The sequence below is a fragment of the Solea solea genome, chromosome 1, assembly GCF_958295425.1.
Source record: "Solea solea chromosome 1, fSolSol10.1, whole genome shotgun sequence".
Taxonomy (NCBI): Eukaryota; Metazoa; Chordata; class Actinopteri; order Pleuronectiformes; family Soleidae; genus Solea; species Solea solea.
This window is the reverse complement of record NC_081134.1, coordinates 8,320,765-8,348,557: the sequence shown is the minus strand read 5'-3', so window position 1 is coordinate 8,348,557 and position 27,793 is coordinate 8,320,765. Positions and strand designations below refer to the sequence as shown.

Sequence of the window (27,793 nt, the reverse complement as noted above, 5' to 3'; positions counted from 1 at the left end):
ACAGGGAAAAGATGAATTTGATTGTGTAGCAGAAACAATGCGACTCAATTTAGTGTTTTGTTTTTTCTGTTATCACTGAGGTAAAGATGCAGCACATCGAGCACGGTCACCGACGACTGAACGTCCACAAACACCGAACTTTTTTTTTTGTAACAGTCCATGAGGCTCAACTGAACTCAGCTCTGACACAAATTAATATCAAGTTTTGATTTTTATTCCTCAAAAAGATTCAGCACTTCAGAACCGAGTTCAGCTGAATATGAACCTGAAGCTGCAGCGCCACTAGAGGGTGCCAGGGTTTTACTTTTACATGACTTGTTCTGATATTTGTAACAATTAACAGTTTTGTTAACTGTGTGGATTATTTTAAGTGGAAAATGGGGCTTAAAGTGAGTTGTGGACACGGACTGAGCTCCATCACACGAGCAAATGTAGCGTGAGGACTCTCACTTGGTTTTCAAGTCAAGAAGCAGCAGTAGTAGTCGAGGATGTTTGTTGCAGTTCAGCGGAAATGCTCCGAGCACTTTAAAGTCACTGAACGCCAGACGCATACACGATGGAGGCAGAAATGTCAAAACTTTACAGCGAGAGGAAAAAAAAACGTCTATAAAGCTATGGCGAGGGCTGAGCAAAATAAAGAAACAAAATGACATGACAATAAAATATATGACTGAATATAATCTGTACACACCAAAAAAAAATAAACTGAAGACAGTGACACTGAATAACATGATTGTGATGTGTTGCCGTCTTCGCAGAGTTCATATGAAAGACATTCTCAGTGGTCAGACAACGGACGCGGCGGTAGCGACGTGTGCAGGAGGACAGCATCCCTCCTCCTTCACTCTCCAACAATAGTTGCTTTTGTTCCTTTCTTTTATTTAAAAAAAAAAAAAAAAAAGTTCTTCATGTGTATTAAAAATGAGTCAGGGTCCTCAGGAGGCGTCTCAACTTTCTTCTCGATGGCACAAAGTATTTGCCCAAAAGGCTGGAGGAGCCATGTCCACTGCTGCTCCTGCTTTTGGGCAGAGGAGTTTTAAAAACATGAGCTACAGTCTCTGCTCTGATGTTGGTTTGTTGTTTCACAGTGTGTGAGTGTGTGTGAGTGTGTGAACGTGTGTGAACGTGTGTGTGTGTGTGTGTGTGTGTGTGTGTGTGTAGATGGAGATTGGAGTCACATGAAGCTAACACCAGTCAGCAATGTAATCAAAGTCAGAGAACATGTTCTGCTCGTCAGAGCTCAACACTCGCGGTTCTCTGGGCGGAGTTAAGATCGGAGCCTCTGAGGTAAATTCATCGTCAAAGTTGCTGACGTCGTTAGTGCCCTGGATGGTCGGCACAAACGGCGGCTTCACCTTCTTCGCCAGCAGTCCGGTCCAGTCGATGTGCTGCAAGGAGACGGAGACGGTGACACTTGCGTCAGCTTTGTAACAAGCAACAAGTTTGACTTCAATTATGTCCTCATTTGCTTTTCTGCTGAGGTGGAGATAATGGTGCGTTCAATTTACATCGGTACCTCAGAGTTAACCACATTCTAATTGAGAAGTCAGAAAAAAAATAATAATTCTACAAATGCATCTCAAGGCCTTTGTTAGAAATACACAGTATTTTGCACACAAAATGTGTATGACTGACTTAATGTGAAACAAAAGACAGAAGATGTAAATTATATTTCAAGTAGTTGTGTTTGTATAAATGACAGGAATCTCATGTCAGGGTTTGTGAGGTCGCTGAGACTTTCCGATTGAATTTCAGAGTTAAGGAAACGCTCCGTCAACTTGAAAATTCTGTCTTCCAACTACAAGTGGAACGCACCATGAGCACCCTCTTCTCTGTTCATTAGTAATAAACTACAGTCATTAGATAATCTAAGCGGTAAATGACTTTGCACATTAAGAACAACGCAAATAAACAGCACAAAACTACCAATAACACTCTGACTATTAACATTAAGTACAACTTAAGTACAACGATAACTTTGATAAGTGATCATTATTGACATTGGCATGTCTATTGTACAATGGCCTTTAGATGAAAAATAATAATAAAAAAAGTCAGGGAAAATTATCTTTTATTGGCTCCTTACCCTGAAGAACAGATGTTTCTTAACCTCCTCTGCGTCCCTTTCTCCTGCTCCAAGGCGTCGTTCTGGACTCCTTCTCAAAAGCTGAAGACAAAAAGAAAAAGAAAACATAAACACATAAAACTGATCAAGTCCCAGGAAAAAAACACATGGGTAAACCCTCTTTATACAGTGAGTGGAAACATAAGCAGAGTTTGCACTTTTATGATGATTCTCAGTCCATCTACACACCCTCCTCATGATGGAGATGGCCTCTGTGGACAGAAATCGTGGGTAGCGCACTTCATCGTTCACAATGCTGTCAAAAACCTCCTCCTCATCGTCACCGGGGAAGGGCGACTGAGCGAGATGGATGAAACGGATTAAAGATAAAGCACAAACAGTATGATGGAAAACCAATCAGTCTACAGTTACTAAAAATGTGTTCAAATGTAGAAAAGTGCAGACTCACCTCTCCAACCAACATCTCAAAGATGAGGACGCCCAGTCCCCACCAGTCCACAGCGCGAGTGTACGACGTTTCAGTCAAAACTTCAGGGGCTAAAAACTCAGGGGTTCCACAGAACGTGCTGGTGCGATCCTTGAAACCCATTCCTGAACACAAAGCAGAGGCAGTTTAATATGAACTGAAAAACAAATCTGTACCACTCTTTACAATCTTAAGAATTTAACCAGTGGGACAAAGTGATGTTCTGTAAAGTTCTTCTTTAAACTGGGGGAATTTTTTTTTATCTTGAGCCGCTTATTATTTTCATGATTGATTATTATAAAATATAAATGTTGGAAAATATTTTCTTACATGGAAATGATGATATTCTTAAATGTCTTGTTTTGTCCACAAACCAGAATTATACAGTTTTAATGATTTCTTTGTCATAAGGAGCAAAGAAACCAGAACATATGCACATTCAGGAAGCTGTAAATACACTCAAACCCATAAATCAATTATCAAAATAGTTGGCAATTAATTTATTACAATCATTGCAGTCCTACAGGCAATAAAACACATTTGCCTTCAGGCTGATTTCTTTCAAAAGTCAAGATTCAAAAGAAGCTTTTAGGTTGAGTGTGATTTACCTTCTTTGCAAAGTCCAAAGTCAGCAATCTTTACATAGCCCTCTGTGTCCAGGAGCAGGTTATCCAGCTTCAAATCTCTGCAAAAAAATCACAACAAAAACAATTATAAATAAATTCTGTCCAAAACATCCAAATGCTTCCGATGGAGTTAGAATAATGCAAATCTTTTACCTGTACACAATCTTATGGTCGTGTAAAAACTGTAATCCCAATACAACACAGGCGGCATAAAATCTGCAAAAGAACAAAACAGTCACTTAATTAGTTCACAACACACACAGGACATTGTGCAAAATGCTGTTTAACTAACTGCAAGGAGAAAAGAGATAAGCTATTAGAGACTTGAGCATGTGCAGCTGAGCCTTTTGTTAAACACACAGTATATTATTTCTGCCACTAGGGGTCTCTAAATCAATACAATAAGAGACAACCTAATTTGATGATGTTGGGAAGCAACATGAGATCGTGACAATCGTTGTCCAGGGAGAACTTTGGCAGCAGAACGTGCAACAAACGGTAATAATGTGGTCCATTATTGATATACACAGTCGTAAAAAAAAAAAAATGCAAAAACAAAAGCAGCACACACACTGGCTATGTAGTAGTACCACATATTTCCTTTCTCACTCTGATGTTTCATTCTGGGTTTTTGCCCCAGATGTTACAGCTATCATACTCTGTAGTATACACATTGTGCAGTTGCCATGTGCTTTACGGTACACAGTGAGGTATCGAGATGTCATGCAGCTGAAGCTGTGGAATTCAGTCTCAGGACAGTTTACGGAAATACCGCATACAACCACACTCATTAAAATAACCTCACTGATCAGTTTAAAAATCTCTGATGCCGTCAAATGCAGAGGGAGAATTAACTTGAAATATTTAAGTCCACAAATAATGAAATAACCTTTAATGCAATGATTTACAGTGACATTAAGAGTTAAGGCTCGGGTCACTCACACGGCCCTGGGCTCAGAGAAAACATCAGCGTGGATATGCATCATCAGATCGCCTCCCGCCGCATACTCCATGACAAAACAAACGTGTTCCTGTGTCTGGAAACACGCAAACAGGTTGACCAGGAATGGGTGGCGGACGCTGTTGACTGTTTCGAAAATCCTTTTCTCACACATCAGACTGCAGGAGAATAAAAAGTTAAGGTGAGTCACGGCAGTGCCGCTGAATGACACGCACTCCAAGTATGTGTCACATCGACTCTGTGAGCAAAATAAACTGCCGTCAAAAAATAAACAAATAAGCACTTGCCCACAGCTGGGAGACAATGTTCTGACAGACATTTGTTTAAAAGCACATTTAAATAATCTGGATAAGATACTTTTTATTATAATAGTATAGTAGCTCGACAGCACAGTAGAGGATATTTCCCCTCACTTCACTAGTGAGTCAATAAAACTAAAAATGTACCTGTCCACTTCATCACGGGCCACAATGTCTCCTTTCTTCAGAGCTTTGATGGCAAACATCTCGCCTGTGCTTTTATATTCTGACAGCAACACCTGCAGGTGAAGGAAGTCTTTGTTTATTTGCAAAAAATAATGGACTATTCTGATGAAATTGACACATAAAAGTAACAACTTTTTCCTTTTTTATTATATATAAAATATAATATATTATATATATATAAATGATTTCATTGTTTTCTTTGTGATAATAAACTTAACATAGCAATTTGGATTTAAAGATGAGGTTTTACTTGAAATATTGGCTTTAATTAACTCATAAATAAACAAGACAGATATGTCAACAGGTTTTTTATTTTGTAGGACGATGAAATATAATATACCTTTCCAAAGTGACCACGTCCGAGCACTGCCACACATTTAAAGTCTTGGAGACTGAAGTGGAACTGCTCTTCCTCCCTGGACAGAGATGATCAGCGTTTACATGACATTTAAATGTCAACTGAGCTGAACAAACAGTCGTGCTTTAAAATACTGACGCACACAAATCAAAGCTACATTCACAACACAATAAAACGCCCTACACAATATCAGTGTTATTTTTAACTGAAAAAAGCATGATGATGATGATTATAAATAGACACTAAAAAACATTAAAGGAATACTTCACCGATTCGCATTTAGCTTTGTATTACTAGAATAGGGTCAGTATTTTTGAAAAATTGTGCTTCCCAACCTCAGTTTTTCTGAGTCGAGATATATCTTCGTTCTTTTTTTGTTACGTGCCCACCAGTGATACATGGTCCAAGCCTTGGTCAGAGGCTTGAAACTGCAACGCTAATTCCGCACTTTTTAGACCCACTCGTAGGGGGAGCGGACCTCATTCCCAGAATGTAAACGGTGTCCGCCATCTTTGTTACACTAACAGGACCAAGTGTCACTGGTGGGCACGTAACAAAAAAAAGAATGAAGACATTTCTCAACTCAGGGTTGGGAAATGTTTTTTTTTCCTAAGGTTGGGAAACACTACCCCTATTATAGTAATACAAAGCTAAATGCAAATCGGTGAAGTATTCTTTTAACACTAGTGTTCGTGGGAATAATAATTTACAGCATTTTATAACATTTCCTCCTGCCCATTTTCCTTTTCAAATCAAACATTATAAAAATGAACTTGCAGCTTTGAAAGTGACACACAGAAGAAGAAGAAGAAGAAGAAGCACGCAGCCCTCTCATACCTAATGTCTCCGTCCTTCTGGATGGCCGTGAGCTCCAGGTCCGAGTGCTGGATCTCCTGCTCATCTTCACCCAAGTCCGGTCTCACAGCTATACTGTTTCTCTTGTTCAAGAAGTCAAACGAGGCCAGGGCGTCCTGGAGAAGAAACACAAACCAGGAGAACAGAAGGAAACGCCATAATAGACTTAATTAATCACAATTTTATTCCAAAAATAATTATGATGGATAATGGATCAACATTGTGTATTATTACAGCTACTTATGATTTACATCTATTGTTTGTAATAAAACAAATATTCTTTGAAGAAAACAAGAGCAGCGAGTCAGGGACATAATTATTGTAATAAATTAATATGGCATTAATTACACACAGGTAGATATCCCGCACGATTAACAGTTACTTGACCTACATTCTCAGAAAATTCCCAAATGCATCCTATAATTTTTTTTTAATTATGCTGCTCACAGACAGACACACCTCCTTGGCAGAGGTAATGACAGTTATTTAGCAATTGAATATATTAAACAAATCAAGCTTCTTCAGTTACAAACAGCCTTACAAATGGCCCCAACAAAAATGAGGAACTTGAGTTTTTCTAACTGAGGCTCTCTCAACATAAACCTAACTTTTCAGGCTTCCTCTTCCTAAACTCAGGCTCTTCTTGTCGACCTGGTTGTTGTCAGATGCAGGAGACGACATAAGGGACTTTTACTTTCACATACAACACTCACAGGAGCTCTGCTACTGCTCTGTTGTCTTCAATCTGTGATTAAATCTGTTTCATTACGGTCTTATCGACACTTCTTGTGATTCCTGGAATACTTTCATACCTGCACTTCCTCCCTGTCTGGCATCTTGTCCTGCACCAGTGGTTCTCGGAGGTCATCAGGTACTGGGTAGTGTTTAGGTCCTGGGGTGGGTTCTTTGTCAAAGTCCAGTTTGGTCACCAGAGGGTCACTGAATATGGACAGAGACACAGCACTGACTAAACTAGACACAGGACACAAACGCTATTGTTAATGTGTCACCTTGAACAAAAAAAAAAGAAAAAGGTGTGTGTAGTGAAGTACCTGGTCGGTGTGGGTGAACCAGGCAGACTGCTGGGTCCAGTCTCAGCAGCCTGCGGGCTAAAAGAATTGGTGCTGACAGTTGGTATGGCTCTTCTCACAAGGCGACCCCAGGTGGCAATGTTGATGTTCATCTGAGGAGCTCGCAGAAAGGTTTTACCTGATGCAGATGAAGTGAGACAGACAGGAGAAGTCAATTCAAAGCCCATTTAAATTGATAAAGTAGCCACCCACAAATGTATGTACTTGTATCATAAATCTGTTTAATTGGACTCATGTCCTTGTCCCAGTATACAAGCCCGAGCAGGGAATGGATTTATTGAATGTGTGTCCAACTCTGTTATTCTAGCTGGTCGTCAGCTTGTTTGTATCAGGTGGTATCTGATTCCAAGTCTTCGTACCATCCATTGCTGGCAGAGTACACTGGATTTCACCATATTTTTTCTTCCTCTGTCTATTGGTTTGTTGCATTATCTCCAGACCAAAGGCATGAGTATGCACAGAGCACCTAAGCCACTTTAAGTCCAACAGAACCTATACATGTGTGTGTTATGCTGACAGTAACAGCTCACCTTGCTGCTTTGAGAAAATCTTCTTTTGTCTTTGTAACTTTGGTCGCCTTTCAATGACGGGATTGAAAAATGTAACCTGAACAAGAGAGAAAACAGGAGAGACATTTTTAGTTAAGAATCTACACAATTTTAATACTATAGGGCTAATGCAGACGTATAAATGCAGTTTACTGTGCATCAATGAAATGTCCTCATAAACGTTAAACTATCACTAACAACAATGAATGAAGGTGACAAAAGATGGAGAAACTATTTTATATGCTTAATTAAATGAAGGCGAGCTGTGTAGCTACACATTTCTTATAGATATAGAGAAATTAAAATGAAAGAAACCAAAGTCTTGTTGAACAAACACCAACTAGAATGAATAAGTGTGACAATGATGGTGCCGCTTGATCATTTTTCAACACTGGACATGTATTGACAACACTCACAGCAACATGCCCAGCTAAATCTCAAAGGTCCAGTAAAATGTTTATCTTTACTCCTTTACTCGCTTTATCAAAAAATCAATGAGGACAAATCAATATATATTTATCATGTGTGTTTCCAAATTCAGTCACTGAACTTGAAAATATCTCTCAACTACAGGCTGTTCATTTCAGTTTTCCTTTATTACCAACATATGGTGGTAAAACACCAAATTGCTCACTACCCTTTTATGGCCTACAACCAGGTGTGTGTGTGTATGTGTGTACCTCAGCAAAAAGCATTCCCTGTGGCTCTAGGTACAGACACATGCCGTGACGCTGGTTGTCCAGGAAGTCTTCCAGCCGCAGGAACTTGACAGCACAGAGCGAACGCCAGTCACGCCAGTACACTGAGATCTCCAACTCACGAGACTACAGGGCAGAACGACACACACAACATCAAGCAGATATTAAAAACAAGGCTGTGTGGCAAACGCACAACAGAGTCAACAGCATATATGAAGGTAAGGAGCAAGAATGTGTGTTTGTGTTACCCGGTCTAGCTCTAATGTAAACTTCTGGTCCCACGCCTGATTGCTGACCAGCCTCCAGCCTGTCTGATCAACTACCGTGTTGTCCAGCTTCAACACTGCACTGATCTCAGCTACACAACAAACACAAAAAAACATTTGTTAAGCATATGTTTATTAACAATGTCCCAACTGAGATATTGTTCAATTGGATTCACAGACAAGGACGTTTTATAGTTCACTGGTTTGAAACTCATTGAAATCACAATTATTTTTCTTCTCAGACAGTAAGGCCAACTTACCGGAGAGCTCCTCGCTCTTCGTCAGGTTCCTTGAGCTCACGCCACGGTTTCTATTTGCCCTGCTGATGAAGGAGGAGCGTGTCTCACTGGGGCTCCAGCCGGGCAGTGGTACAGATGCAGCTTTGGAACGACCTGGGACATTTTCCAGAAGGTCCTGACAGCCCATGAGCCTGACGTCTAACGTGCCTGGAGATAAGGTAAGGTAAGAAGTTATAGATCCCTATTATCACACATTATCTGCCTTGCTCCAGGTCGCTCATTTATCCCATCCTGCACAGTGCGAGTGGCATTCAAATATACATTTAAATGTTATTAGAGGACACTTATTACTTATCATTGCTTTCAAAGAAACATGTTAGGATTGTCAACCGAGTCAACTAAATTTTAGGAAACCCTACTGACAGACCATCTCAATTTTTGCTGTTGACTATTATTAAAAAAAAAATAATAATAATAATAATGATGGATATATTTTGCTAATGCAAATCTGTGTTTTCTACTTGTCAACAATGTTGTTTTAAAGGCAAGAAGACAGAAAAGGTTCCATAATAAGCACAACAATTAATAGATTTGATGCACATATTCCAAACAATGGAAAGGAAATAAAAAGGTAGAAATACAATACAATACAAAATTTACAATCTTTGGTTTTGAGGAAGTGGATAGAGCAGAATAATTATCGCAGTATAATATTCTACAATAATAATGTAACACAAGTTCAATGACATAATGCTATGTTGATGCATTGTGGATACACATTTCAAGGTATCACAAATATAACTGCACTGAATGTTTTACTTCAGATTTGTGAAATGTTTCTGTTTTGATTTCTGCCAATAACAAAGTTTTCTTGTCTTTAATTATCAGACATTTAATCATTTTGGCTAAAATCACAGCCCCTGAATGGGGAAAAAAACAGAATGAATAATCTCAAATAATCAGTGCCATATTGGGACCAATTATTACGTCCATGGTCCAGTTACCTGTAAGTGCAGCGGGTTTTGTGACGGTGCTGTACTGGTTCTGTGTGGAGATAATGCTGGATCTGGGACTGAGGACCGGAGAAGACAGCAGGGACAATTCTTCGATGATGCTGCTACTGTGAGGATGATTCTTAGGCAACTCATTAAGGCGTTGCTCCAAGGAATATCGCAGGAGGTCCAGTTTTTGATTGGACTCGGTAAAACGAGCCTGGGCCTAAAGAGAGGAAGGAAGGGCAGTGTGATGTGTGAAAAGCCGGAGTGGTTTATTAAATTTATTCAGAGAAAAACACAATATCTTACCTCTGAATGTGCCCTTTTTTCTGTGACTTTCCCTGAGCCCAGGAGTTTCATGACATTCTTAGCTCCCTCTGCTACAGCTGACTCTATCCTAGCATGGTGACATAGCTCCTCCACCCGCAGGTCTAATGGGCTAATGATGGGTTTGTCTGGGGGTGAAGGGAGGATGTTATTTTTCATTTTGATGCATCATTGTTTATAAGACTTTGAGATGGACTGGTGTGCTTTGTGTCAATTTGTATCAATATGCATGAGCCATTTATCTACAGAAGCCCTGCTGACTCATTCTAATCTATCACTGACTACAAGCAAAGACTCACCCATCACATCACTGTTCTCAAAGCTCAGCTCACTGGTCTGGCTGGCTTTGAGGATCTGCATCCTGATGAACTCGATCTTCATCTTGCTGTCCTGAAGCATCTGCTGAGCTGTTGCTAGCAACTTACGATCCTGTAAGTGAAAGGGAATAATGTCTATTGGTAGGGAAATATTGGAACATAAATACATGCTGACAAACATGCTTTGTCTTTCTTGGTCAAATAACTTTCCATATCAGGACAAATGACCCCCAAACAAAGTCTTGCCATCCATCGTCACTCATTGTGTTTCCTTGTAGTGAGCACGTCACACAAACAGCCAGGATGCCTGTTTGTGACCTAAATCAGAGCATGTACGGGTGGTCACATGGAAAATCTTATTCACAAAAAGAATAACACACACAGTAGAGTTAGCAAACTCCACCCAGAATTCCTCTGAAGTTCAAATCCTGGTTGTTGATGGCGGCACGCACAGGAAAGACCTCTGTCCAGCAGGCATTTCCTCTGTGACATCACGACAAGACTATTTCCAACTGGAAGGTGCCACTGTTCGCCTGTCTGACCATGGAAGGTCACTCACAGAACACTGACCTCCTCCTGTCAGACAGACGGTCGGGGCCAATACAAAAACCAAATACCTAATGTTCCTGGCTGGGTAAAATTCAAGGAGTCACATCCAATTGTGTTTGTTTTTTTAAATTGGTCACAATCCAGCTGAAATTACAACTTTCAGCCAACAAACAAATTACATAATTAGTCATTTTTAGGGGTGCTGGTGAGGTGTTTTTTATTTTAATAAGCCAGGCTAAACTTTTCTCTTTGCTTCCACCCTTGATGCTTAGCTTAACTAACCAGCAGCAGCTATAAACATGTTTTCTAAAAAGATCTCGTCCAATAAAGCAGAAACTTTGAGGAAGTGAACACATTTAATTTATTCCTGCAACAATAAACTACACTGACCTATTAATTATCTTGAGAAAGGGAAATCCCAGGAAATACAATTAGGACCATTTAAAGATCACAGAGAAATTAAATGATGGGAACCAAGGGAAAAAAATATTATTATTATCATCATCACCAGCCGCAATTCTGCACTAAATAATGCTACCTCTGTCTGCACTTGCTGAGGTGTGTTTATTATGGCACAGTGGGACTGAACAGGCCAGTTAAAATGAATCTGTGTGTGACGGTGGAACTGATGCAACCAAGGAGGTGATTTTGGATAAATCACCTGTGAAACTGGATGGACGGGAAAAAGTGCTTGTTTCGCTGCAGCTGGTGCAAAGATAGGTTGTTTAGGATGTTGTTCATGGCTGTGTGTGTCCTATATTACCCTTAGTTTTCTGTGTTCCGTTCTTCCTCATGGAATTTATTGGCAGGCTTCATTGTGTCGCACTGATATGACATCACACTATGTACATTGTGCACAGCTTTCACAATCTGGACAACACCCCTACAGTGGAAGAGCAACAGTTCAGGGTGTAACGATCCAAACCACACTTTGGCCAGCTGAGCTGCACTGTGCCACTATTCAGAATGTCATGGCAGGCTGCCACTTGCTACTACAAAGTAGATTCAATTACTACTGATGGAAAAGCTGAGATGAGAGGCTCCCAGTACTGAAGCTGTTATTAGTTCACCATTACTATGGGGGACACTCACTGACATTAGGCATTCCCTGGCCGTTAAACTTTGCAACAGAATTGTTAACCCTAACAAACCTAATCCTAACCTTTACAAAATATGATTAATAGGAATGAACAAAGAACAGAGCATCTACCTGAAGAAACCTCACATAATTTTGATCCCCACAGTGCACCATGGGTTTCTATTTACCTCCCCCACACATTTGTTCACAAATGCACTGTGTATGACACACACTATGTGTCAGCACCTTCTCAAGTTTCCTCCTCCCCTACAGTGAGGCTGTAAAAGCAAACCTGCCATGCATCATTCAACCATCTACAGAGTACAGGCTGATTTTCAAGTTGGCAATGGTTATGACCATGGCAACTTAAGGGAACACAACCATGTTTTTAGAAATAAAAGTTATAAGACTATCAGTTCTGGTAATTATGAATCTGGAAATCCTTCAAAAGTCTGTGGAACATGACACAACTATCCTCAATACACACTTCTCATCTTACTAGTAAGCCTTGGAAAAAGTGGCACAAGTAAAGAAGTAGGATTTGCATGATGAAGAAACAAGTATTTCCTGTGTTAGTAGCCAAGGGGGTAAATTCAGTCAGAATGGTGCTGCTGTGGCGAAGCAACTGGAAGGTCCGGGCAAGCTCACTTTTGAGCTGTTAAAATAAATCTAGTGTGTCATGTAATACCACTTAAAAGGGATTAGAACGTCAAAGGTACAATAACCAAAATGTGCAGTGTTCTTGGTGCCTTCTCTGACGGTGGACTGAAAAGTATATCACTAATATACTATAATTCTGGTTTACTCAAACCAGAATTATCCTATTATCTTATCAAAAAAGTCCTATATTTTGGAAAACCAATATCGCTACAATAGGGTCCACGTGGGGAAGACACACAAGCACTTAGTGTTTGTAATGACAGGGTACATCTAAGGGACAGCTGATGATTAACATGGCAAAAAGGCAAAAAATGTAAACATTTATGTTATACAAATTTATGTTTGTTTTGTTTGGATTTGCCATGAAGAGGTAAGCAGACATGGCTTCATTTCAAGGGGTCACAGCTCAAAATGCTTAGCAACAGTGATCTTAGAATCTTAAGTGAGCACTGTTGAAATGCTGCCAACATTCCCTTATTACTATACTTACTATACTATTTCAAGTATGAAAGATCAAAGTTAAATCAGGAAGTTTATTTGTGAATAATTCTCCATAATGTTCTCTTTGGCTGCTCTGATCTGTTATTTTTTTGGTGATGTCATAACTTTGCCACATGTGTTAGTTAATGATAATATGATCATAAATAAGTTAGAACTAAAAGAACATGTCTCTGATTTGAATACATTTGGCAGCCTGACACAAACCAGTAATATGCTGAATGTCAGGTGAACCCGCCCCCTCTTCTTGAGTCCTACCTTGGAAGATCCATTCGAGTACATCTGAATCATGTTCTCTGCGCCCTGTTTGACCTTGAGCTCGATGTCATTTTGGCGTTTCAAGGCTGCGAGGCGGCTACTGCTCGTGCACATTCTGGCCTCACTGTTAGGGGTATCTGGGGTCAGAGGGCACTCTGGATAAGGTAAGAAAAAAAGTGTAAGAGTTAGCGTCCAAAGCTCTTAGGTAACAACCACAAATACAGGAATGCATGCTGCTGGGGTCTGTCACAAATATACACCGACTGTAAATAGTAACTCACATGCATGTGCTATATTTGGCTGCCATCCATTTTAAAGTTAGCTAAACAGTCCTGCACAGTGACCAATAACTTTGCCAAGTAAAAACACATCATGTAACAACTTCAGTTGTCACAGACTGTATCCAGAGAGAGGTGCTGTTTACAGTCTCATGAGGTTTGTTAACACAAGACTCAATTTGAGTCATCTCTCAACACTAAAGGAACTACACAAGTCAACAACAAAAACAGCAAGACTTTCAAACCAATAAATGGAGGAGCGAGGTGTAACTGGTTTTGCTCATCCATGATGATATCATTTAGTTGTATTATACAGTATATAAATACACTGGATATGTACACACATAAAAAAGTGAAAATGAAAACAAGAATCTTCTATTAACAGTTCTGGGTTATGAGCTCACAGCTTTGTTGTGTGTGTTTTTTTTATCATGTCTGTACTTGAAAGGTGCAGAGAAAACCCCTCCCCAGAGTGATCACTGCTGTGTAAAACAAAACATTCTCACACACAGAAAAGGTGGGCAAAAAAACCTGCCTGACTTCTCCTGACTTGACTTGCAAGTTCTGTCTCAGAGTCTATGGTGCCGTGAAGGAGCACCTTTTAGAAATGGCACTATACTGTACATAAATACAGAACAAATACTCAAAATGTGCCTCTAGTCCATTTATGTGGCCTGGACTGGCAACATCAGTGGGGTTTTTTCCCCAAATAACAATAACCCTGCAGGCACTATTGTGAGTCATTCACTCTAAATGTTTCATCGAAACAAGTCTAAATGAGTCATCTATGGACTGAGAAAGCATTACTGCAGAGGTTTCTGTTGAGGAGCAAGAGGGAAGGACATAAGTCTTTCTTTTTAAACCCTCTCATACAGAGAAAATAACGGAGAAGAGGTCAACACAGCCATGAAAAACTGAGTGGGCACTTGTAGAGTGAGACAATTTAACTGAAAGTTAGAGGGTCTGAAGTGTCATGTGAAAGTAGTTAGAGAAAATGACAAAAGCAAGCTTAAACACATGAGTATTTAATCAAACCTACATTTGGGGCTTTCCTCTCCATGTATGTGGGAGCCAATAATTTAAAGACTCATCCCATCACTGCTTCTGAGCATGTTGCAGCCCACGCTGGGCACAAGGACAAGACGGTGAGCTACTGAATAGCTATGGGGCTGATGTCACTGTTGGACAGCTGACAAGGGGAACCCTCCCTCAGATTAACCCCATCTGTAACTGACAGGATATGATACTCTCTAAACAATTACATCATGATTGGGAGAACTTGAATTCAAAATTTCTTTAAATATAGCTGACACTTTAGGCCCTATTCACATGGAAATGGAACAAAACGTAAACAATCTTTTTCTTGGTCATTTTGAAAAAGTTCTCGGTAAACATGGCTTCATTTCAGGAAATGTCTTCATCCACATGAAATGCCCAAAATTACTCTAAACTCTGTAGTACATAAGCTAGGCCTGTACATGGCACAGTAACTCTGTTACACCAAACTTTATTCGAACACAGAGACAGAATGGACCAAGCCCGGGGAAGGAAGGAAAAAGAGAAAATAAAAGTTATGATAAAGGAAACAGACCAAACAATCTCCATACACAAGAGGGGGATGACGACAATGACAGCGACGGTGAATTCCAGTGCAAGACAGAGGTGGGACTATGATATCAATGTTTTCCCAAAGTAGCGTATTGGTTGTCTACACAAAAAAAAAAACAAGGGTGGCGTTTTGAGTTTTCCACTCTGGGACCCGTTTCCTAAAAATACTGTTTCAGGGCTAACAAAATGCTGTTTCTGATAAAAAAATTTTGACAGATTCACCTAGACTTGTTTTCGTGCGCACAGCCACTTAGATGTAATGTGATGACTGAAAGAAACTCTGATGGCGTAAACTGCTAATCTTTATAAAGCCTTTTTGACACTGAAATTAGAGGGTATACGCAGGACTTTTGAACCACGGTAAAGCTGCAAAAAAAAAAAAAGGAAAAGAAAAAGAATTGTGCTGTCACTGACACGCCAGAAAGAAAACAAGTCATCATAGAGCTTAGTGATAATGCTACGGTGGGTACTCTTTTGCATCTTTTACTTCCTTAAACTGATCATTTAGATGATGCAATTGATAAAGTAAAAAATACAGAGGAATGTCCCAGGAGTGATTATTGATTAAATACATTCCCAGTGGTGGAAAAACCACACCTGTTTTTTTGACCAGTGGGATTGGGGTATAAGAAGAGTAGTAGTTCATATAGTATGTGACAGAGGGACCTGTATGGTGACCCTGCGTCCAGGCTGCCATAACTACTCACAGGCAGAACATCAGAGAATAAGCAGGTGTGCCTTAACTTCCTCCTGGAAGAAAAACATATACTGGCAGCTTGCAGAGGTAGAACAAGTCCCTCTTACTAACTTGGGAAACAAGTGCCATCACTTGCAGATTCAAGAGCTGAACATACAAGTTGTGAAGCTGTGCTCAGTCCCTCTCCATCATTTTGTGATTGCCAGCAACATTCCGCTGGTGTCACATCCCTAAGAATGAGCAAACTTGTTCATCAGATACAGGGTCGTTGAATCAGGCTAAATTTGCTACTACTTAAGATAACCCTTTACCAAGACAGCCTCCCTTCCCTCCCCCAACACACACACACACACTAATGTCAATTGTATCAGGAAATGTGATGGTAGCAGACAGAAAAATGGTATTCCATCTCTTCCTGAATTCGCCCACACACTAGGCACCAACAAAAAACTCTATAAGACAACTAGACAACTACCATGCTGAACGCACGCCACTGTTGTAGTTAACTCTGCAAATTCCACTGTTGTAGCCAAACACACAGGAGTAGGCTTTCAACAAACTCGGAGGGAAACAATCGACAGCTCATTGTAACTGTCGCTGGAATGTGGAATGCAACAATGTCAGCCTCTGGAGAATGAGTCACCTACAAACCCTCAATGCGCTCAGTGTGTGTATGTGCATGCACATAGGTGGTGTTCTAACACAACACTGCCAAAATTATTTACTCTGTGATAAACGTGTCCATTTTAGAGATTGCTAAAGACAGGAAAACACAAACAAGAGTAAGGAATTATACCTAAAGAAAATCCCAAGGCTCTTGATGAATAAGTCTTTAGAAATAATGCATCTCTGGTTGCAATCACATGGTAATGGCTGCATACAAACCTGCCAACTCAAGACTGGACTGCAATTGAGAGGGAAATGAACTGTATACAGAAACTAGCCTTTGACTTGAGACTACATAATGAGCAAACAATTATACTGAGGAGATTTGATCCAGACACACGTGCCTGCGTTGCCATTTAAAAAAAATCACACTTTTAGTCAAAAATAATTTGGAAGGACAGGCTCCTATTAGAGCTACAACTTTGCAATGTGTACAAGTATGCACTCCTGTATTCGAGTATATGACTGAAAGGCAAAACATAAAAAAAACAGCGCAACAAAGAAAATTATTTTTTCCATGAAGCTAAAACTATGAAATGATTGGTAATTTGCAAAACAAATGACAATAATTGACTGCCAATCTGCTAAATCAGTGGATTTACCAAATTAAGAACCAATGTTACGACTTCAATCCTTGATACAGGTGCATGAGTGACATAAAAGCAGTTTAAAGTGTGTTTAAGTGCTCCCAAAACATATTGCACATGTGGATAAAACACCGATATGACAAAAATGTAATCATTTTCACCTAGACTCTATAGACAGTCCTTAAGTCAACGGTCTTTAATTTTTGGTTAGTGTGTAGTTAATTCTTTGTGGGTGCTTTACTGCAGTGCTTCTGCTGTTACCTAGCAGTTCCTCAGGATCTTTGACCACAATGTGGGCGTTAAGCTCCTGTAGCTCTTGGTGAAGCTCTTCAACCTTCTTATTAGATTTTTTCAGCATGTTATCAACATAAGCCAGGCTCTTCTTGTCTGTTGTGACCTGAGGAGAGAAGATGTTAAGTGTTAATTGTTTTTAAACTGTGAATGGTGAGCCAACATGGCCAGGTCTCACTTGTAAAAGACATTTCTATATAGATTGACTTTTTTAAATGAAATAGAAGTAAAATGAATAAAAAAGAAACCGTAAAATAATTAACCACTTCTTTGAAGGTCCAGTGTGTGACATTTAGAAAAAGAATTTATTGGCAGAAACTGAATATACTACCCAAAGTAAATGTTTAATGTGTATCATCACTCCAAAATAAAAATAGTTTCATTTTTGTAGCCTTCAAATAAGCCTTTTCTAAGTACTTTTTGGAGGCTGCCATCTGGCACTGCCATATTACAGCAGCCTGAACAGACAACCCAGCCAGAGCATAACAACATCCTTTCATGTATGCAAAGGCTAGCAGAGGAGTCCTCTGTTTATTATAATGTGCAGTCTGACCTTGAGGTGTCAGTAATTCTTACACGCTGGATTTTTAATAGATGACTGTCTAGAAAACAAAACCTGTGATATTACCTTGCGCAGGTTCTCTGCACCTTCTTTGATCTTCAGCTCCTTGCGGATCTCGCGGCGGATCTGCTCCTTAATCTCATCCAGCTTTTGTTGGACCATGGTGTCGGACAGGTCCAGGTTATGTCCCAGACCCAGCCGCTCTGCCACCAACTGGCCCCGAGTATCCCCCTGGAAGACAGGAGAGGAGGATGAGAAAGGAATAAGAGATAGGAGGAAGACGGAGATTGCAATTCAGGGGTCAGTGAGGGAGGGAAGGGAGGAAGAGGAAATTTGGATGCCAGAGAAATAGGAGGGGAGGACACACAGAGGTCAGTGGACCTTTTTTGCTCACTGACATTTTTTGAATAATAGTAATTCATTATTAATGCAAACTGTCAAGGTGAAAACAAAACCACTGCACCGACTTGCCATGCTGCAGAACAGCTAAAGCTATGGTTTCATTTAATGCCTGTATTTCCGCTTTCATGACTGCCAGCAGTTAATAAGTGATAACAGGTTAAGTGCTACAGACAAAGTTTCAATATGGCAGCTGCTTCGTTTGTCATAACAAGAAAATGTTGTGTACAATTTGTGTAATCTGACAGATTAAAATGTTCTACTTTAAATACTAGTAAATACTGAATGTCAAAAGAAAACTACTAAAAGCCCTATGAATTCTCAAGGTTCAGAGTTTTAACACTGGCTGCCCTACCTGATGACCCCGAGACCAACCCAATGGAGTGCGTTTTTCACTTGAGGTGGCGTCTGTACGTGCTGTTTTCACTGTTGTTGTCAGTCACAACTGACATGCATCCTTTAAATAGTCAGTGGGATTAGAAGTGACTTCCTAAATGGCTTCAGCTTTAAAGATTTGCATGAATATACTGCCAAGTGATCAGAAAATATTTTAGTTTCAGGAGGACTGTAAATAATCAGTTTATTCCACTACCTTACACAACTGATCATCTTAATTGTAGTTCAGGTTATTTAGCATGTGGTTGTATGAGGTAGTGACACATAGTCAACACTGACTTCATCATGTTCATCCGCTGCGTTCCTCAGGCGCTGAAACCAGTGAGACACGTGGATGCTTGCAGAAGTTTGTGATGCTTTGTAAACTGCTCTCTCCAAGTTCAAATGTGTTATTTTGTGACACTGCGATCTAAAATACTTCCTTCAGATTTACCAAGGTGACAAATCTACCAGTGGCAGCAGCTCTCCTGTCCCTATGAGGAACAATGATTTTCTATATGGCTTCAGTGTAGAGGAGTGAGTGCTTTCAAACATCAATTTCCAGATTATGGGTCTCTAGAAGTGAGATAAAGCTGTAAATATATACTTATCATAAAATTGGCCAAAATATCTTTGTTTTTGCTTTCCTGGTGGCAGTCATGGTGGCCTGGTGGCCTCATTTCAGTGAGGGTAAGAGTTTATGTGTCTCAGGCTGGTTTCTAGCACTGGCAGCATGCACGGAGCGTGTACAGCAAAGTTAGCGCCAACAGTGTCAGTACCTCATACAACCACACTTCAAAAACACCTGAACTATTACTGTGATGTTAACATATCTAATGTTGAATTTCAAGATGCAACATGACATGTTGCTTCCATTAATTTCTATGAAATGTCAGCTCTTCCATCTTTACCTCCAAGTCATCATCGCTTTACAAGCCAAATTATAAACCATAATATAATACCCCGCACACAGAACCATATCCATACGTAAAATAGAAACCAAAGCTCATTGCACCCTGACATCATTAAGCCACGTTTGTTGTTAATGTGTGAAAATTAACTAATTAATTGAATTTATAAAAAGGGGGCAAAATTAAATGTGAAAAAGAAATTACATTGACTACAAGATATCAATGAAATGCTTCTCACTTCCATTTAATGTTAAAACCACAACTTCCAAAGATGGACCAACTCAATTGCCTTACCGTAACTTCGTCCGTTTCAGCCAACTCCATCTCTAGATTGGCATCTGAATAAACCAATCCATGCATGTTCTGCTGACCAGCTAAACTAGCAGCATAGGAACTTCACTGTTCTGCTGTCCAGGAGGAGCATAACCTTGTCACAAAGCTAAGCTACAACATAGCTGACAGAGACTCATCCACTCTGCTTGTAGCTGATTTTCTCCAGCTCACTAATTTAATGCTTCTTTCTTACACAAACCATTGACATCAACAAGGAAGATAAACTGTCTGAGTAGTGACAGCCAAATCCCTCTTAGCTTCTCACTCTGTGAGGTCAGAGCAGCCCAGAATGGGATCTAATCTGACTGCAGGAAGAGGAGTGTGTCTAAAATTAACTCCAGTCAAAAACATAATGCAGGCTGTCCACTGTGGTCTCCCTCCTGGAAAGCAGCTAGTGGGGTGAAAACAAGGAGATGCTCTGAAACGACACCGTACAGTGAGAAAACAGTTTAAGTTTAAAACGAGAGCACAGCATGTAAGGTACTGTTGTGGAAATAAGCCAGTGATGGAGTCACAGAGCCTGATTGACCCATGTGTGACAGGTAAAGCCAGCATGGCACAACAGACAACAGATGCTGTTAAACATCTACTATTGAAAATTACAACACAGGATAAAGGGAACCTCTTAACAGCAATATGGAGACATTGTTGCTAAAGAGGGTTGATAGTGAAATGTTAAGTGCAAAGAACACAATTCAGCCAACAAGGTGGAAACACAAGCATACCTGCTTGTGTTTTAGCTTTGTGTACATAGTACTTTACACAAGCTACATTTTCACAGAACATCTGAATATGTGGAGGTTGACCACCTCACCTCAGTCACACAGGTAACATTGTTCATCTACATTCTCTGTATGAAAAGATGCCATATTCCTGAAAAAAAATCTAAATTTAACCACTTGGATTTTATTATGTTTTTATTGATCATGAGAGGAGTTGCATTCAAATCTGTGAATACCTCAGCTTAACCGCTACTAGAGGGAAAACCCTTAAATGATCTCATCGCTAACTGATTTATTTTGTGAAATTACATCATATTCAGTTTAAAGGATTTCCATGGGTTCAGTCATGCCTTCCCTAGCCCTTGTAAAACCCCTCCCTCTCCTCTCTATAGGTGATCACTTCAGAGGAAGCTATAGTTTGCACATATCCTGGTCCAGAGCCCCCTCAGTGACTCACAGGTTAAGTGGAGGTCACAACCCCTGGAAGTGACAGAGCAATGTGCGTTCTCTTCTTTAACTCACACCCCTGCAAAACTTGTTTGCATTATAACTCTGTTTGCCCAGTGTGGACAACATGAGGACACCCAAAAGGACCTATTTCACTGCTCAACAATGCAAGGAAATCCACAAAAAGGCCAATCAGATAAGGTGAAGATAAATCAGCTAGTAGACCTTCAAGGCCTGTGGTTAAATTTGAGATCAAACAGAGAAACTAAACTCAAATAAAAGAGCAGGTGGTCATTTGCAGGATTGGTTTCAACTCTGGTTTCTCTGAAACTTGAACACTTCTTTCAGTTGTTTTTTTTACATTTAAAGCCCTCAAATTTCTTGCTGCTTGTATGTATTACCAAGTCGGGGGAATGAGACCAATCCAGGGATTTAAGACTTATTAGGTTCAAAGACAAGTAAAGCAGGAATTGTAAGCAAATGTTTCCACTCACAGTACAATGGACACAGTTTATGATGGATGGAGGGAACTTGTACTTGTCACTGTGGCTGTGCTTGCTGTTCTGTGCAATGTCCAAGGCTCACAATGTAATGAAAAGACAATCTGACACATTTTATCTACACATGCTGTTTAATATAAAAAAAAAATCAAAAGGGGCTACATAATTTATTTAAATTATTGAATAAAAAAACAGTAACGTTTTAGTTAAGTGACATAGACACAAACATCTATGACTTGTATCTTATTCTCACAAAGGGAAGGCAGCTATTATCTACTCATGCGTTTTACAGCACTCTTTTAGTGCCTAAGACATGAAAGGAAACTGTTAGGTAAAAGCAAACATTAGGTCTGAACCTCAAGTGTAAGCAGGTTAACTTGATCTTTCAGCTTGAAAGCTCCAAGTCCAACAACAAGAGTACAATGCAGACAATTGGACAATGGAAAAGTTGAGGCTATTTTGCAGATTTGCCTTTAGGAAAAAAAAGAAAGAAAAAAGAGAAACAACCCCATGTCATCTCAGCCTACAATCTAACACCCAACAGTCTTACCCCACAGCTGGTGAGTATTGGTCATAGAAATAGCAACATAGGCTAAATAAAAAAGGGTAGATCATCACACCCCCTCAAAGTAATGTCTTAGACCTCAATTCAATGTTGATGGTCAATTCTGAGCTAGACAATATAGAACAACACATGTATTCTGTGATGCTGCATTGTCACAGACAACAAGTCTTAAACTACTGAGCACCACTTTCTCTGCTGAGTTGATCTGTTCCACTCTATTATGTTTATGTTAAGATGACTAAACATAGACATATTTGTTTAGAGTGAAAGCACATCTTTAAGATGCAGTTTGGTACTTTCTTGAGTCATAATTAAAATATTCAAACTGCATAACGGCCTTTAGAAACACAGCACAGGCCCAAGCTTGTGTTATTGTTTGTGTTGTGCAATGTATCACCTGTCAGTGACAAACATAATCCACACAGTCCAAACACACTCAGATTTTTCAACTCATTATTTCAAAAGCACTGAGGGTGTGAACGTCTACATATTTAATCATTAATCAAGTACAGTAGATTAGTTCACATATGCTAAAATGGTATTTGTCCATTTAGTGATTTGCTGTTACCAATTGATATTTAAGAATTTAAGAAAATTTCTTTTAGACTTAAATAGATACTGTTTAAGTATGCATGAAGGTCTCTTGGGTAATGTGATTAGGACTAAATTAATTTTGTATTTGTTCCTCCCGATATGTTCTTGCTAATTAATATATGATTGATCTTCAATCTGTTTATTATTTTTTCTTTCATTCAAACCACAGTGGTGTTTACTGGCATTTGACGTCTGCAATGTTGCATTACAACTTTATTGTTTAGCAGACATGCACAGGTCATTGCACAGAACATCAGTTTGATCATTATAAATGGAATTTAGTTTCACCTCAATTTGATGTTTTTGTTAAAATGTTTTTGACCAGTTTGTCTGACTGACTGTCTGTCTGTCTGTCCGTCTGTTAGCACCAGAACTCAAAAAGTAAGGCACTGATTTTGATTTACTTAACCGGTGACGCAGGTTATGGCCCAAGGAAGAAAGGATTACATTTTGGTGGTGAGCCAGGTGCAAGAAAGCGGGTGGTCCTGGGTTTTTTCTCTCGTTTATCAGCCAGATTTATCTCCCACTCAGACTTAAGTGTTATACTTATCATGTGTGTAATGAGCATCAAAAAAAAGTATATCTCGTCTTCACCCATTAATAATACTTAGGAGACAGGTGGTCTAGATTGAACTTGCAGAGTATGCTATTTCTACCACTGCAGTCCTTCAATCAAAATTTTTTATTTTTAAAGGGTATTGTAATTTGATGACAACGGGAAGCAGCGTGGGATCATAGGAATTGTCAGGTTGTCTGGGGAGCACTTCAACAGCAAATGGCAATGAGCATTCATAATTAATTAGTATAAATTCACACAATTTATACCTACATATATATAAATATATGGGTTTGCCCCACACATTATGGTTAAGCTGATGATGTCATGAGAACTCGATTAATAAGTGGTCTGCTACCCTGAAGAGAAATATTGATTTCTATGGATTTAGACTGTGTTGGAAATGTTTTGGCTGATTTAAGTATGTTACTCAACAGTTGACAGTTTCACCATGCTGGGTCCTCCATACATTCACTTACATGAAGCAATAGAACTGTAAATAAAATTAGGCAAGATAAGCCATTCTCTCAGTTATCCGACTCAGTTGCAGCATCACAGGTCGTAACCACCTGTAGCTTCAGTGATCAGTTCCAGTCTGCACCAGTCCTGGCAGACACATTAATGAAATACCAAAATACAGGTGTCAGCTTTGTTATCTACTGTGTGTGTATTTTTCCGTTATACACACACACACACACACACACACACACTAGCTCCCATGTTCTAAAGATAAGTAATAGTCAGACTGGTCTTTGCTTTAACTTTTTTTTTCCTTCTTCTTGATAAAGCACTGCTTGACCACAAATACACTGAGTAAGTTCTGGATGAGCTGAAACACTTTGACAGTATTTTTCGGTCAGAAGATCAATTTCCAAATCTGACGTCACTCCAATGAAATCACATTATTTAATGAGTCATGACTGCTCATGGACTAAGATGAGACTTGGCTGTGATGCACACTTTGACTTACTCCCGTTTTAAAAGGTATATAAAAAAAAGGTGCATTTGCTTGTCAGAAATGACATTTCCTGATTTTCGTTCCTCACGTAGGTGACATGTTTTGGGCTCACCCGGGCTGTAACGTGTTTAATAAAACTTTCCGTCAAGGAAACTTACTCTACACAAAAAAAAACAATGGTATTTCTTTTTACTCTAATAAATACACACAGCCTAACTGCTATACAATCCTGCGTGTAACTAGACAGTGTTTATGTTGCAGCAAAACCACGCAAGTTAACTTACTGGTATTAACCTCAAAGTCCAACCTTTTTCTTGACCAGAGCCAAATAAAGTTAAGGTTAAATACGCTCACAGTGGTGGCCGCTTCGTTATTTCACACAACAAACTGTGCACACAATAAATAGCCGGTTTTAAAAGTGGGACATGTCAGGATAGGTTGATTTTGGATAATTGTTTCCCAGGCCTCGATCCATGGATATATCCCAGACAGACTTTTGGGATCTAGCAGAGGCTTTCCGCTTAAATACAACACCAGAAACTCGCCCCAACTAAACTTCCATGGAATAAAAGTGTTCGCTGACTCATAATTGAAACTTTGGAGCAAGTTTTCGCACTTTTCACAACCGTTGTCAACTTTTCCTACCTGCACGGAATCGGCGGCCATCTTGCTTTTCGCCTTTGAATCAAATCCTACGGGGAGAGAGAGGAGGGGAGTCCAAAAACAAGCCTTGTTTTAACTTTCCCTCTCTAATGACAAAAAGTCGGGGCTATTTGGACCAAACCGTCGGTCGTCTCGGGCACACGGGCCTTCCCATGTCGTCTTTACGCTTTTTTCCGCGCTCACGCCGTTCCGGAGGGGTCCTGCAGGGCGGACTGGTGGTCATAAACACAGAAAAGCTGAGGCATAAATCTGTCCGAGCGCCGTTGGAGAAAGAGGCGGTGGTTAGGGTGGAAGAGACCGCCCCGCAGAGCTGCACTGATCCTCCTGCTGCTGCTCTCTGTCCGGACACTGGAACACATGTGACACAAAACTTCACACACACAGGCTGGCATTACCTCATGCTAATAACCCGCCATCATCCACCTCCAGTAAACACAAACACTGAGAACATTAACCAGAGGTCAGCAATGCCTCACACTGACTGAACAGTAGATTATCTACATGAAATGACAGCATTATTTATTATGCAGCCACATAGAAACAAGATGTACTATTGTTTACACAAATTAATTCATAAAAAACCTGAGTAAGACATTGCAATGCAGGAGCGTTTCAAGAGACTTTGGGCCCCCCCAGGAAACAGAAACCCAGGGCATCACCTTGGGATGAGCAAGCCATATTGGTCAAAATTACAGACATTAAAAGCCAAAGAGTTTTAGCTGAGTCATGTTTGGGCTGTTTATTTCTTATTTTTGGGAGAACACTATTTGTTTGGAGAATTATGTCTGAAATGTGTTGTTAACAGCTTCAAAAAGTTCATAAATGGTCTAAAATGTAAAAGGACTTCATCGGACTAATATTGGTATCGGTAGATAGCCTACTATGATATCGGTATCAAACGCAAAAAAGTGGTATCGTCCCATCTGTACCCTCACCCAAAAGAAAGGGGTGTAATAATTGTAATTCACGTTTCATGTTTTGGGGTATAAGGTCTGGGTCATAACTCTTTCCTTTTCCACATATAGGTAAATGCCCGCACTTCCGTTTATCAAAACAAGCATCTGAGTAAGGCTAGAGATCCATGTATGCATACTGGATCATACATTCCATTTTACAAGTGATTTCTTACCAGGAGTTTGCCTTCTCTTTTTTTAGTCGTTGTATTCTTTGTGCTCAGAGTTGTATATATGTGGGTTCTAGCACACTTCCTCATATAACCTCAAGCATGTTTCCATGGTTACTGTCCTCTTCATTGTCTCTTTTGACCAAAACAAGAGCATGCCACAAAGTGGACTGGAAAGTGTTGTGTTACAGGGAGTATGGGGTCTGTGCGGTCTCAAACTGGAGGTGTTTTTGTGGTGGTCCATGCTGAGCCTAAGCAGAAATGGGCAGATTGCAAAATTGACATGGCCCTGTGCATATACTGTAATTCATTGTCACTCAACACAACTTAACAAGTCCTCCTAGTAAAATTGTCCATTAATCAGGGCAATTTTGTCACCTTTTAAAGGTGCAGGGTGCAAGTAGTGACATCTAATGGTGAGACTGCAGATTGTTACAAAGAGAGGACTCCATAGCTGTGCTACTTTTTCTTCAATTTGATAAAGGATAATGATGTCATTGAGATGGTTGAAATTTCTTTAATTAACAAGATAATAATATAAAAATATTGTGGAGTACAACATATCCCTCTTTAATATGTTGTGTAGTAGAAGTATCACAACATAAATTGTACAAATGTTTTTCAGTAGAGTCCTTGTGGAAATAAATCCATCACTCCCTTTCTGAGGTGCATGAGTAGGCTATGTAAACACAATTTAAAGGGCACTGAACGCTTTTCAGCAGGAAACAAAACAATAAAAGCAGCGAAGGCCAACACAGTAAGAGTCCTTAGATCATACATTTATAGTCTTACATTATGTATTTTCAGGAAAATCACGGATGATGGTATTGATTACATTAATGATGGCTCTGTTCAGTCCATGTAAGTCAGGACGATATGACAGTGAACCAGTATTTACTTTGAAACTGAGGCAGCAAAATGGAACTAGGTCATCGTTAATTTAATCATTTATGCCTGTGCTTTTATACCTTACTGTTTTTATAGGCAAAATACTAATCACCATCACTACTTAAACGACCATAATGTGTCAGATCTGTGAAGATTCCCCTTCCCCATTGCTCCCTGTGCGCTGCTCAGTGGCTGCCCACTGCTCCTGATTCTAGAAAGGTTTCTAGCAGAGGATGGGTTAAATGCAGAGAAAGAACTTCCCTAAGGGGATCAATAAAGTATAAAATACGAAAAAATAAATATTAACCCCATTCTGTGTTTTATACTGTAAGGAAATAAAGCTACGTAATACATGTAGTCAATACAAGTAAAAAGTACAATATGAGCACATAATGTCAAAAAACACAAAGAACAAGTGCCTTAAAACTGATAATTGCGCCTCAGGATCATGTTCACAGTTTAGTGCTGATCATCAAACTGAATGAGAATTTCATTCACATCAAAAGGATCATGCTGTACAAACCAGAGCTGCAAAGCAAACATTAGCTGCCACTCTGAATAGATGTCAGAGTCTACTTTTGAGTTGCCAATCCAGATAAATCAGGAGAAGTGTATGTGAAGAGACATCAAGGCAAACACGTGTCCAATGATCCAGTGCATGACATGTCACACCTCATCCAGAAGACTTACTGCTGCATTACAAGGAAAA

The 27,793-nt window shown here is 39.7% G+C and overlaps 1 protein-coding gene across 2 annotated transcripts; it reads right to left on the bottom strand.

The window, feature by feature from the left end:
- Positions 1–886: 886 nt before the first annotated feature.
- pkn2a (protein kinase N2a) lies at positions 887–25,422 on the bottom strand. Of its 2 annotated transcripts, none has more exons than XM_058628479.1 (23): positions 25,056–25,422; positions 18,117–18,281; positions 17,459–17,594; positions 13,362–13,516; positions 10,301–10,430; positions 9,984–10,129; positions 9,684–9,897; positions 8,701–8,886; positions 8,423–8,532; positions 8,157–8,300; positions 7,459–7,534; positions 6,890–7,046; positions 6,650–6,809; positions 5,820–5,953; positions 4,965–5,040; positions 4,586–4,677; positions 4,121–4,297; positions 3,332–3,394; positions 3,161–3,237; positions 2,535–2,677; positions 2,315–2,422; positions 2,087–2,167; positions 887–1,388 (listed from the first exon to the last, which is right to left on the bottom strand). In XM_058628479.1, the coding sequence occupies exons 1-23, from the start codon at positions 25,074–25,076 to the stop codon at positions 1,185–1,187; spliced, it is 2,955 nt and encodes a 984-aa protein (XP_058484462.1). In that variant the 5' UTR covers positions 25,077–25,422; the 3' UTR covers positions 887–1,184. The 2 variants fall into 2 exon arrangements, with proteins under 2 accessions (XP_058484462.1, XP_058484469.1); XM_058628486.1 differs by having other exon boundaries at positions 6,650–6,776; positions 25,056–25,420.
- Between the last annotated feature and the right edge of the window lie 2,371 nt (positions 25,423–27,793).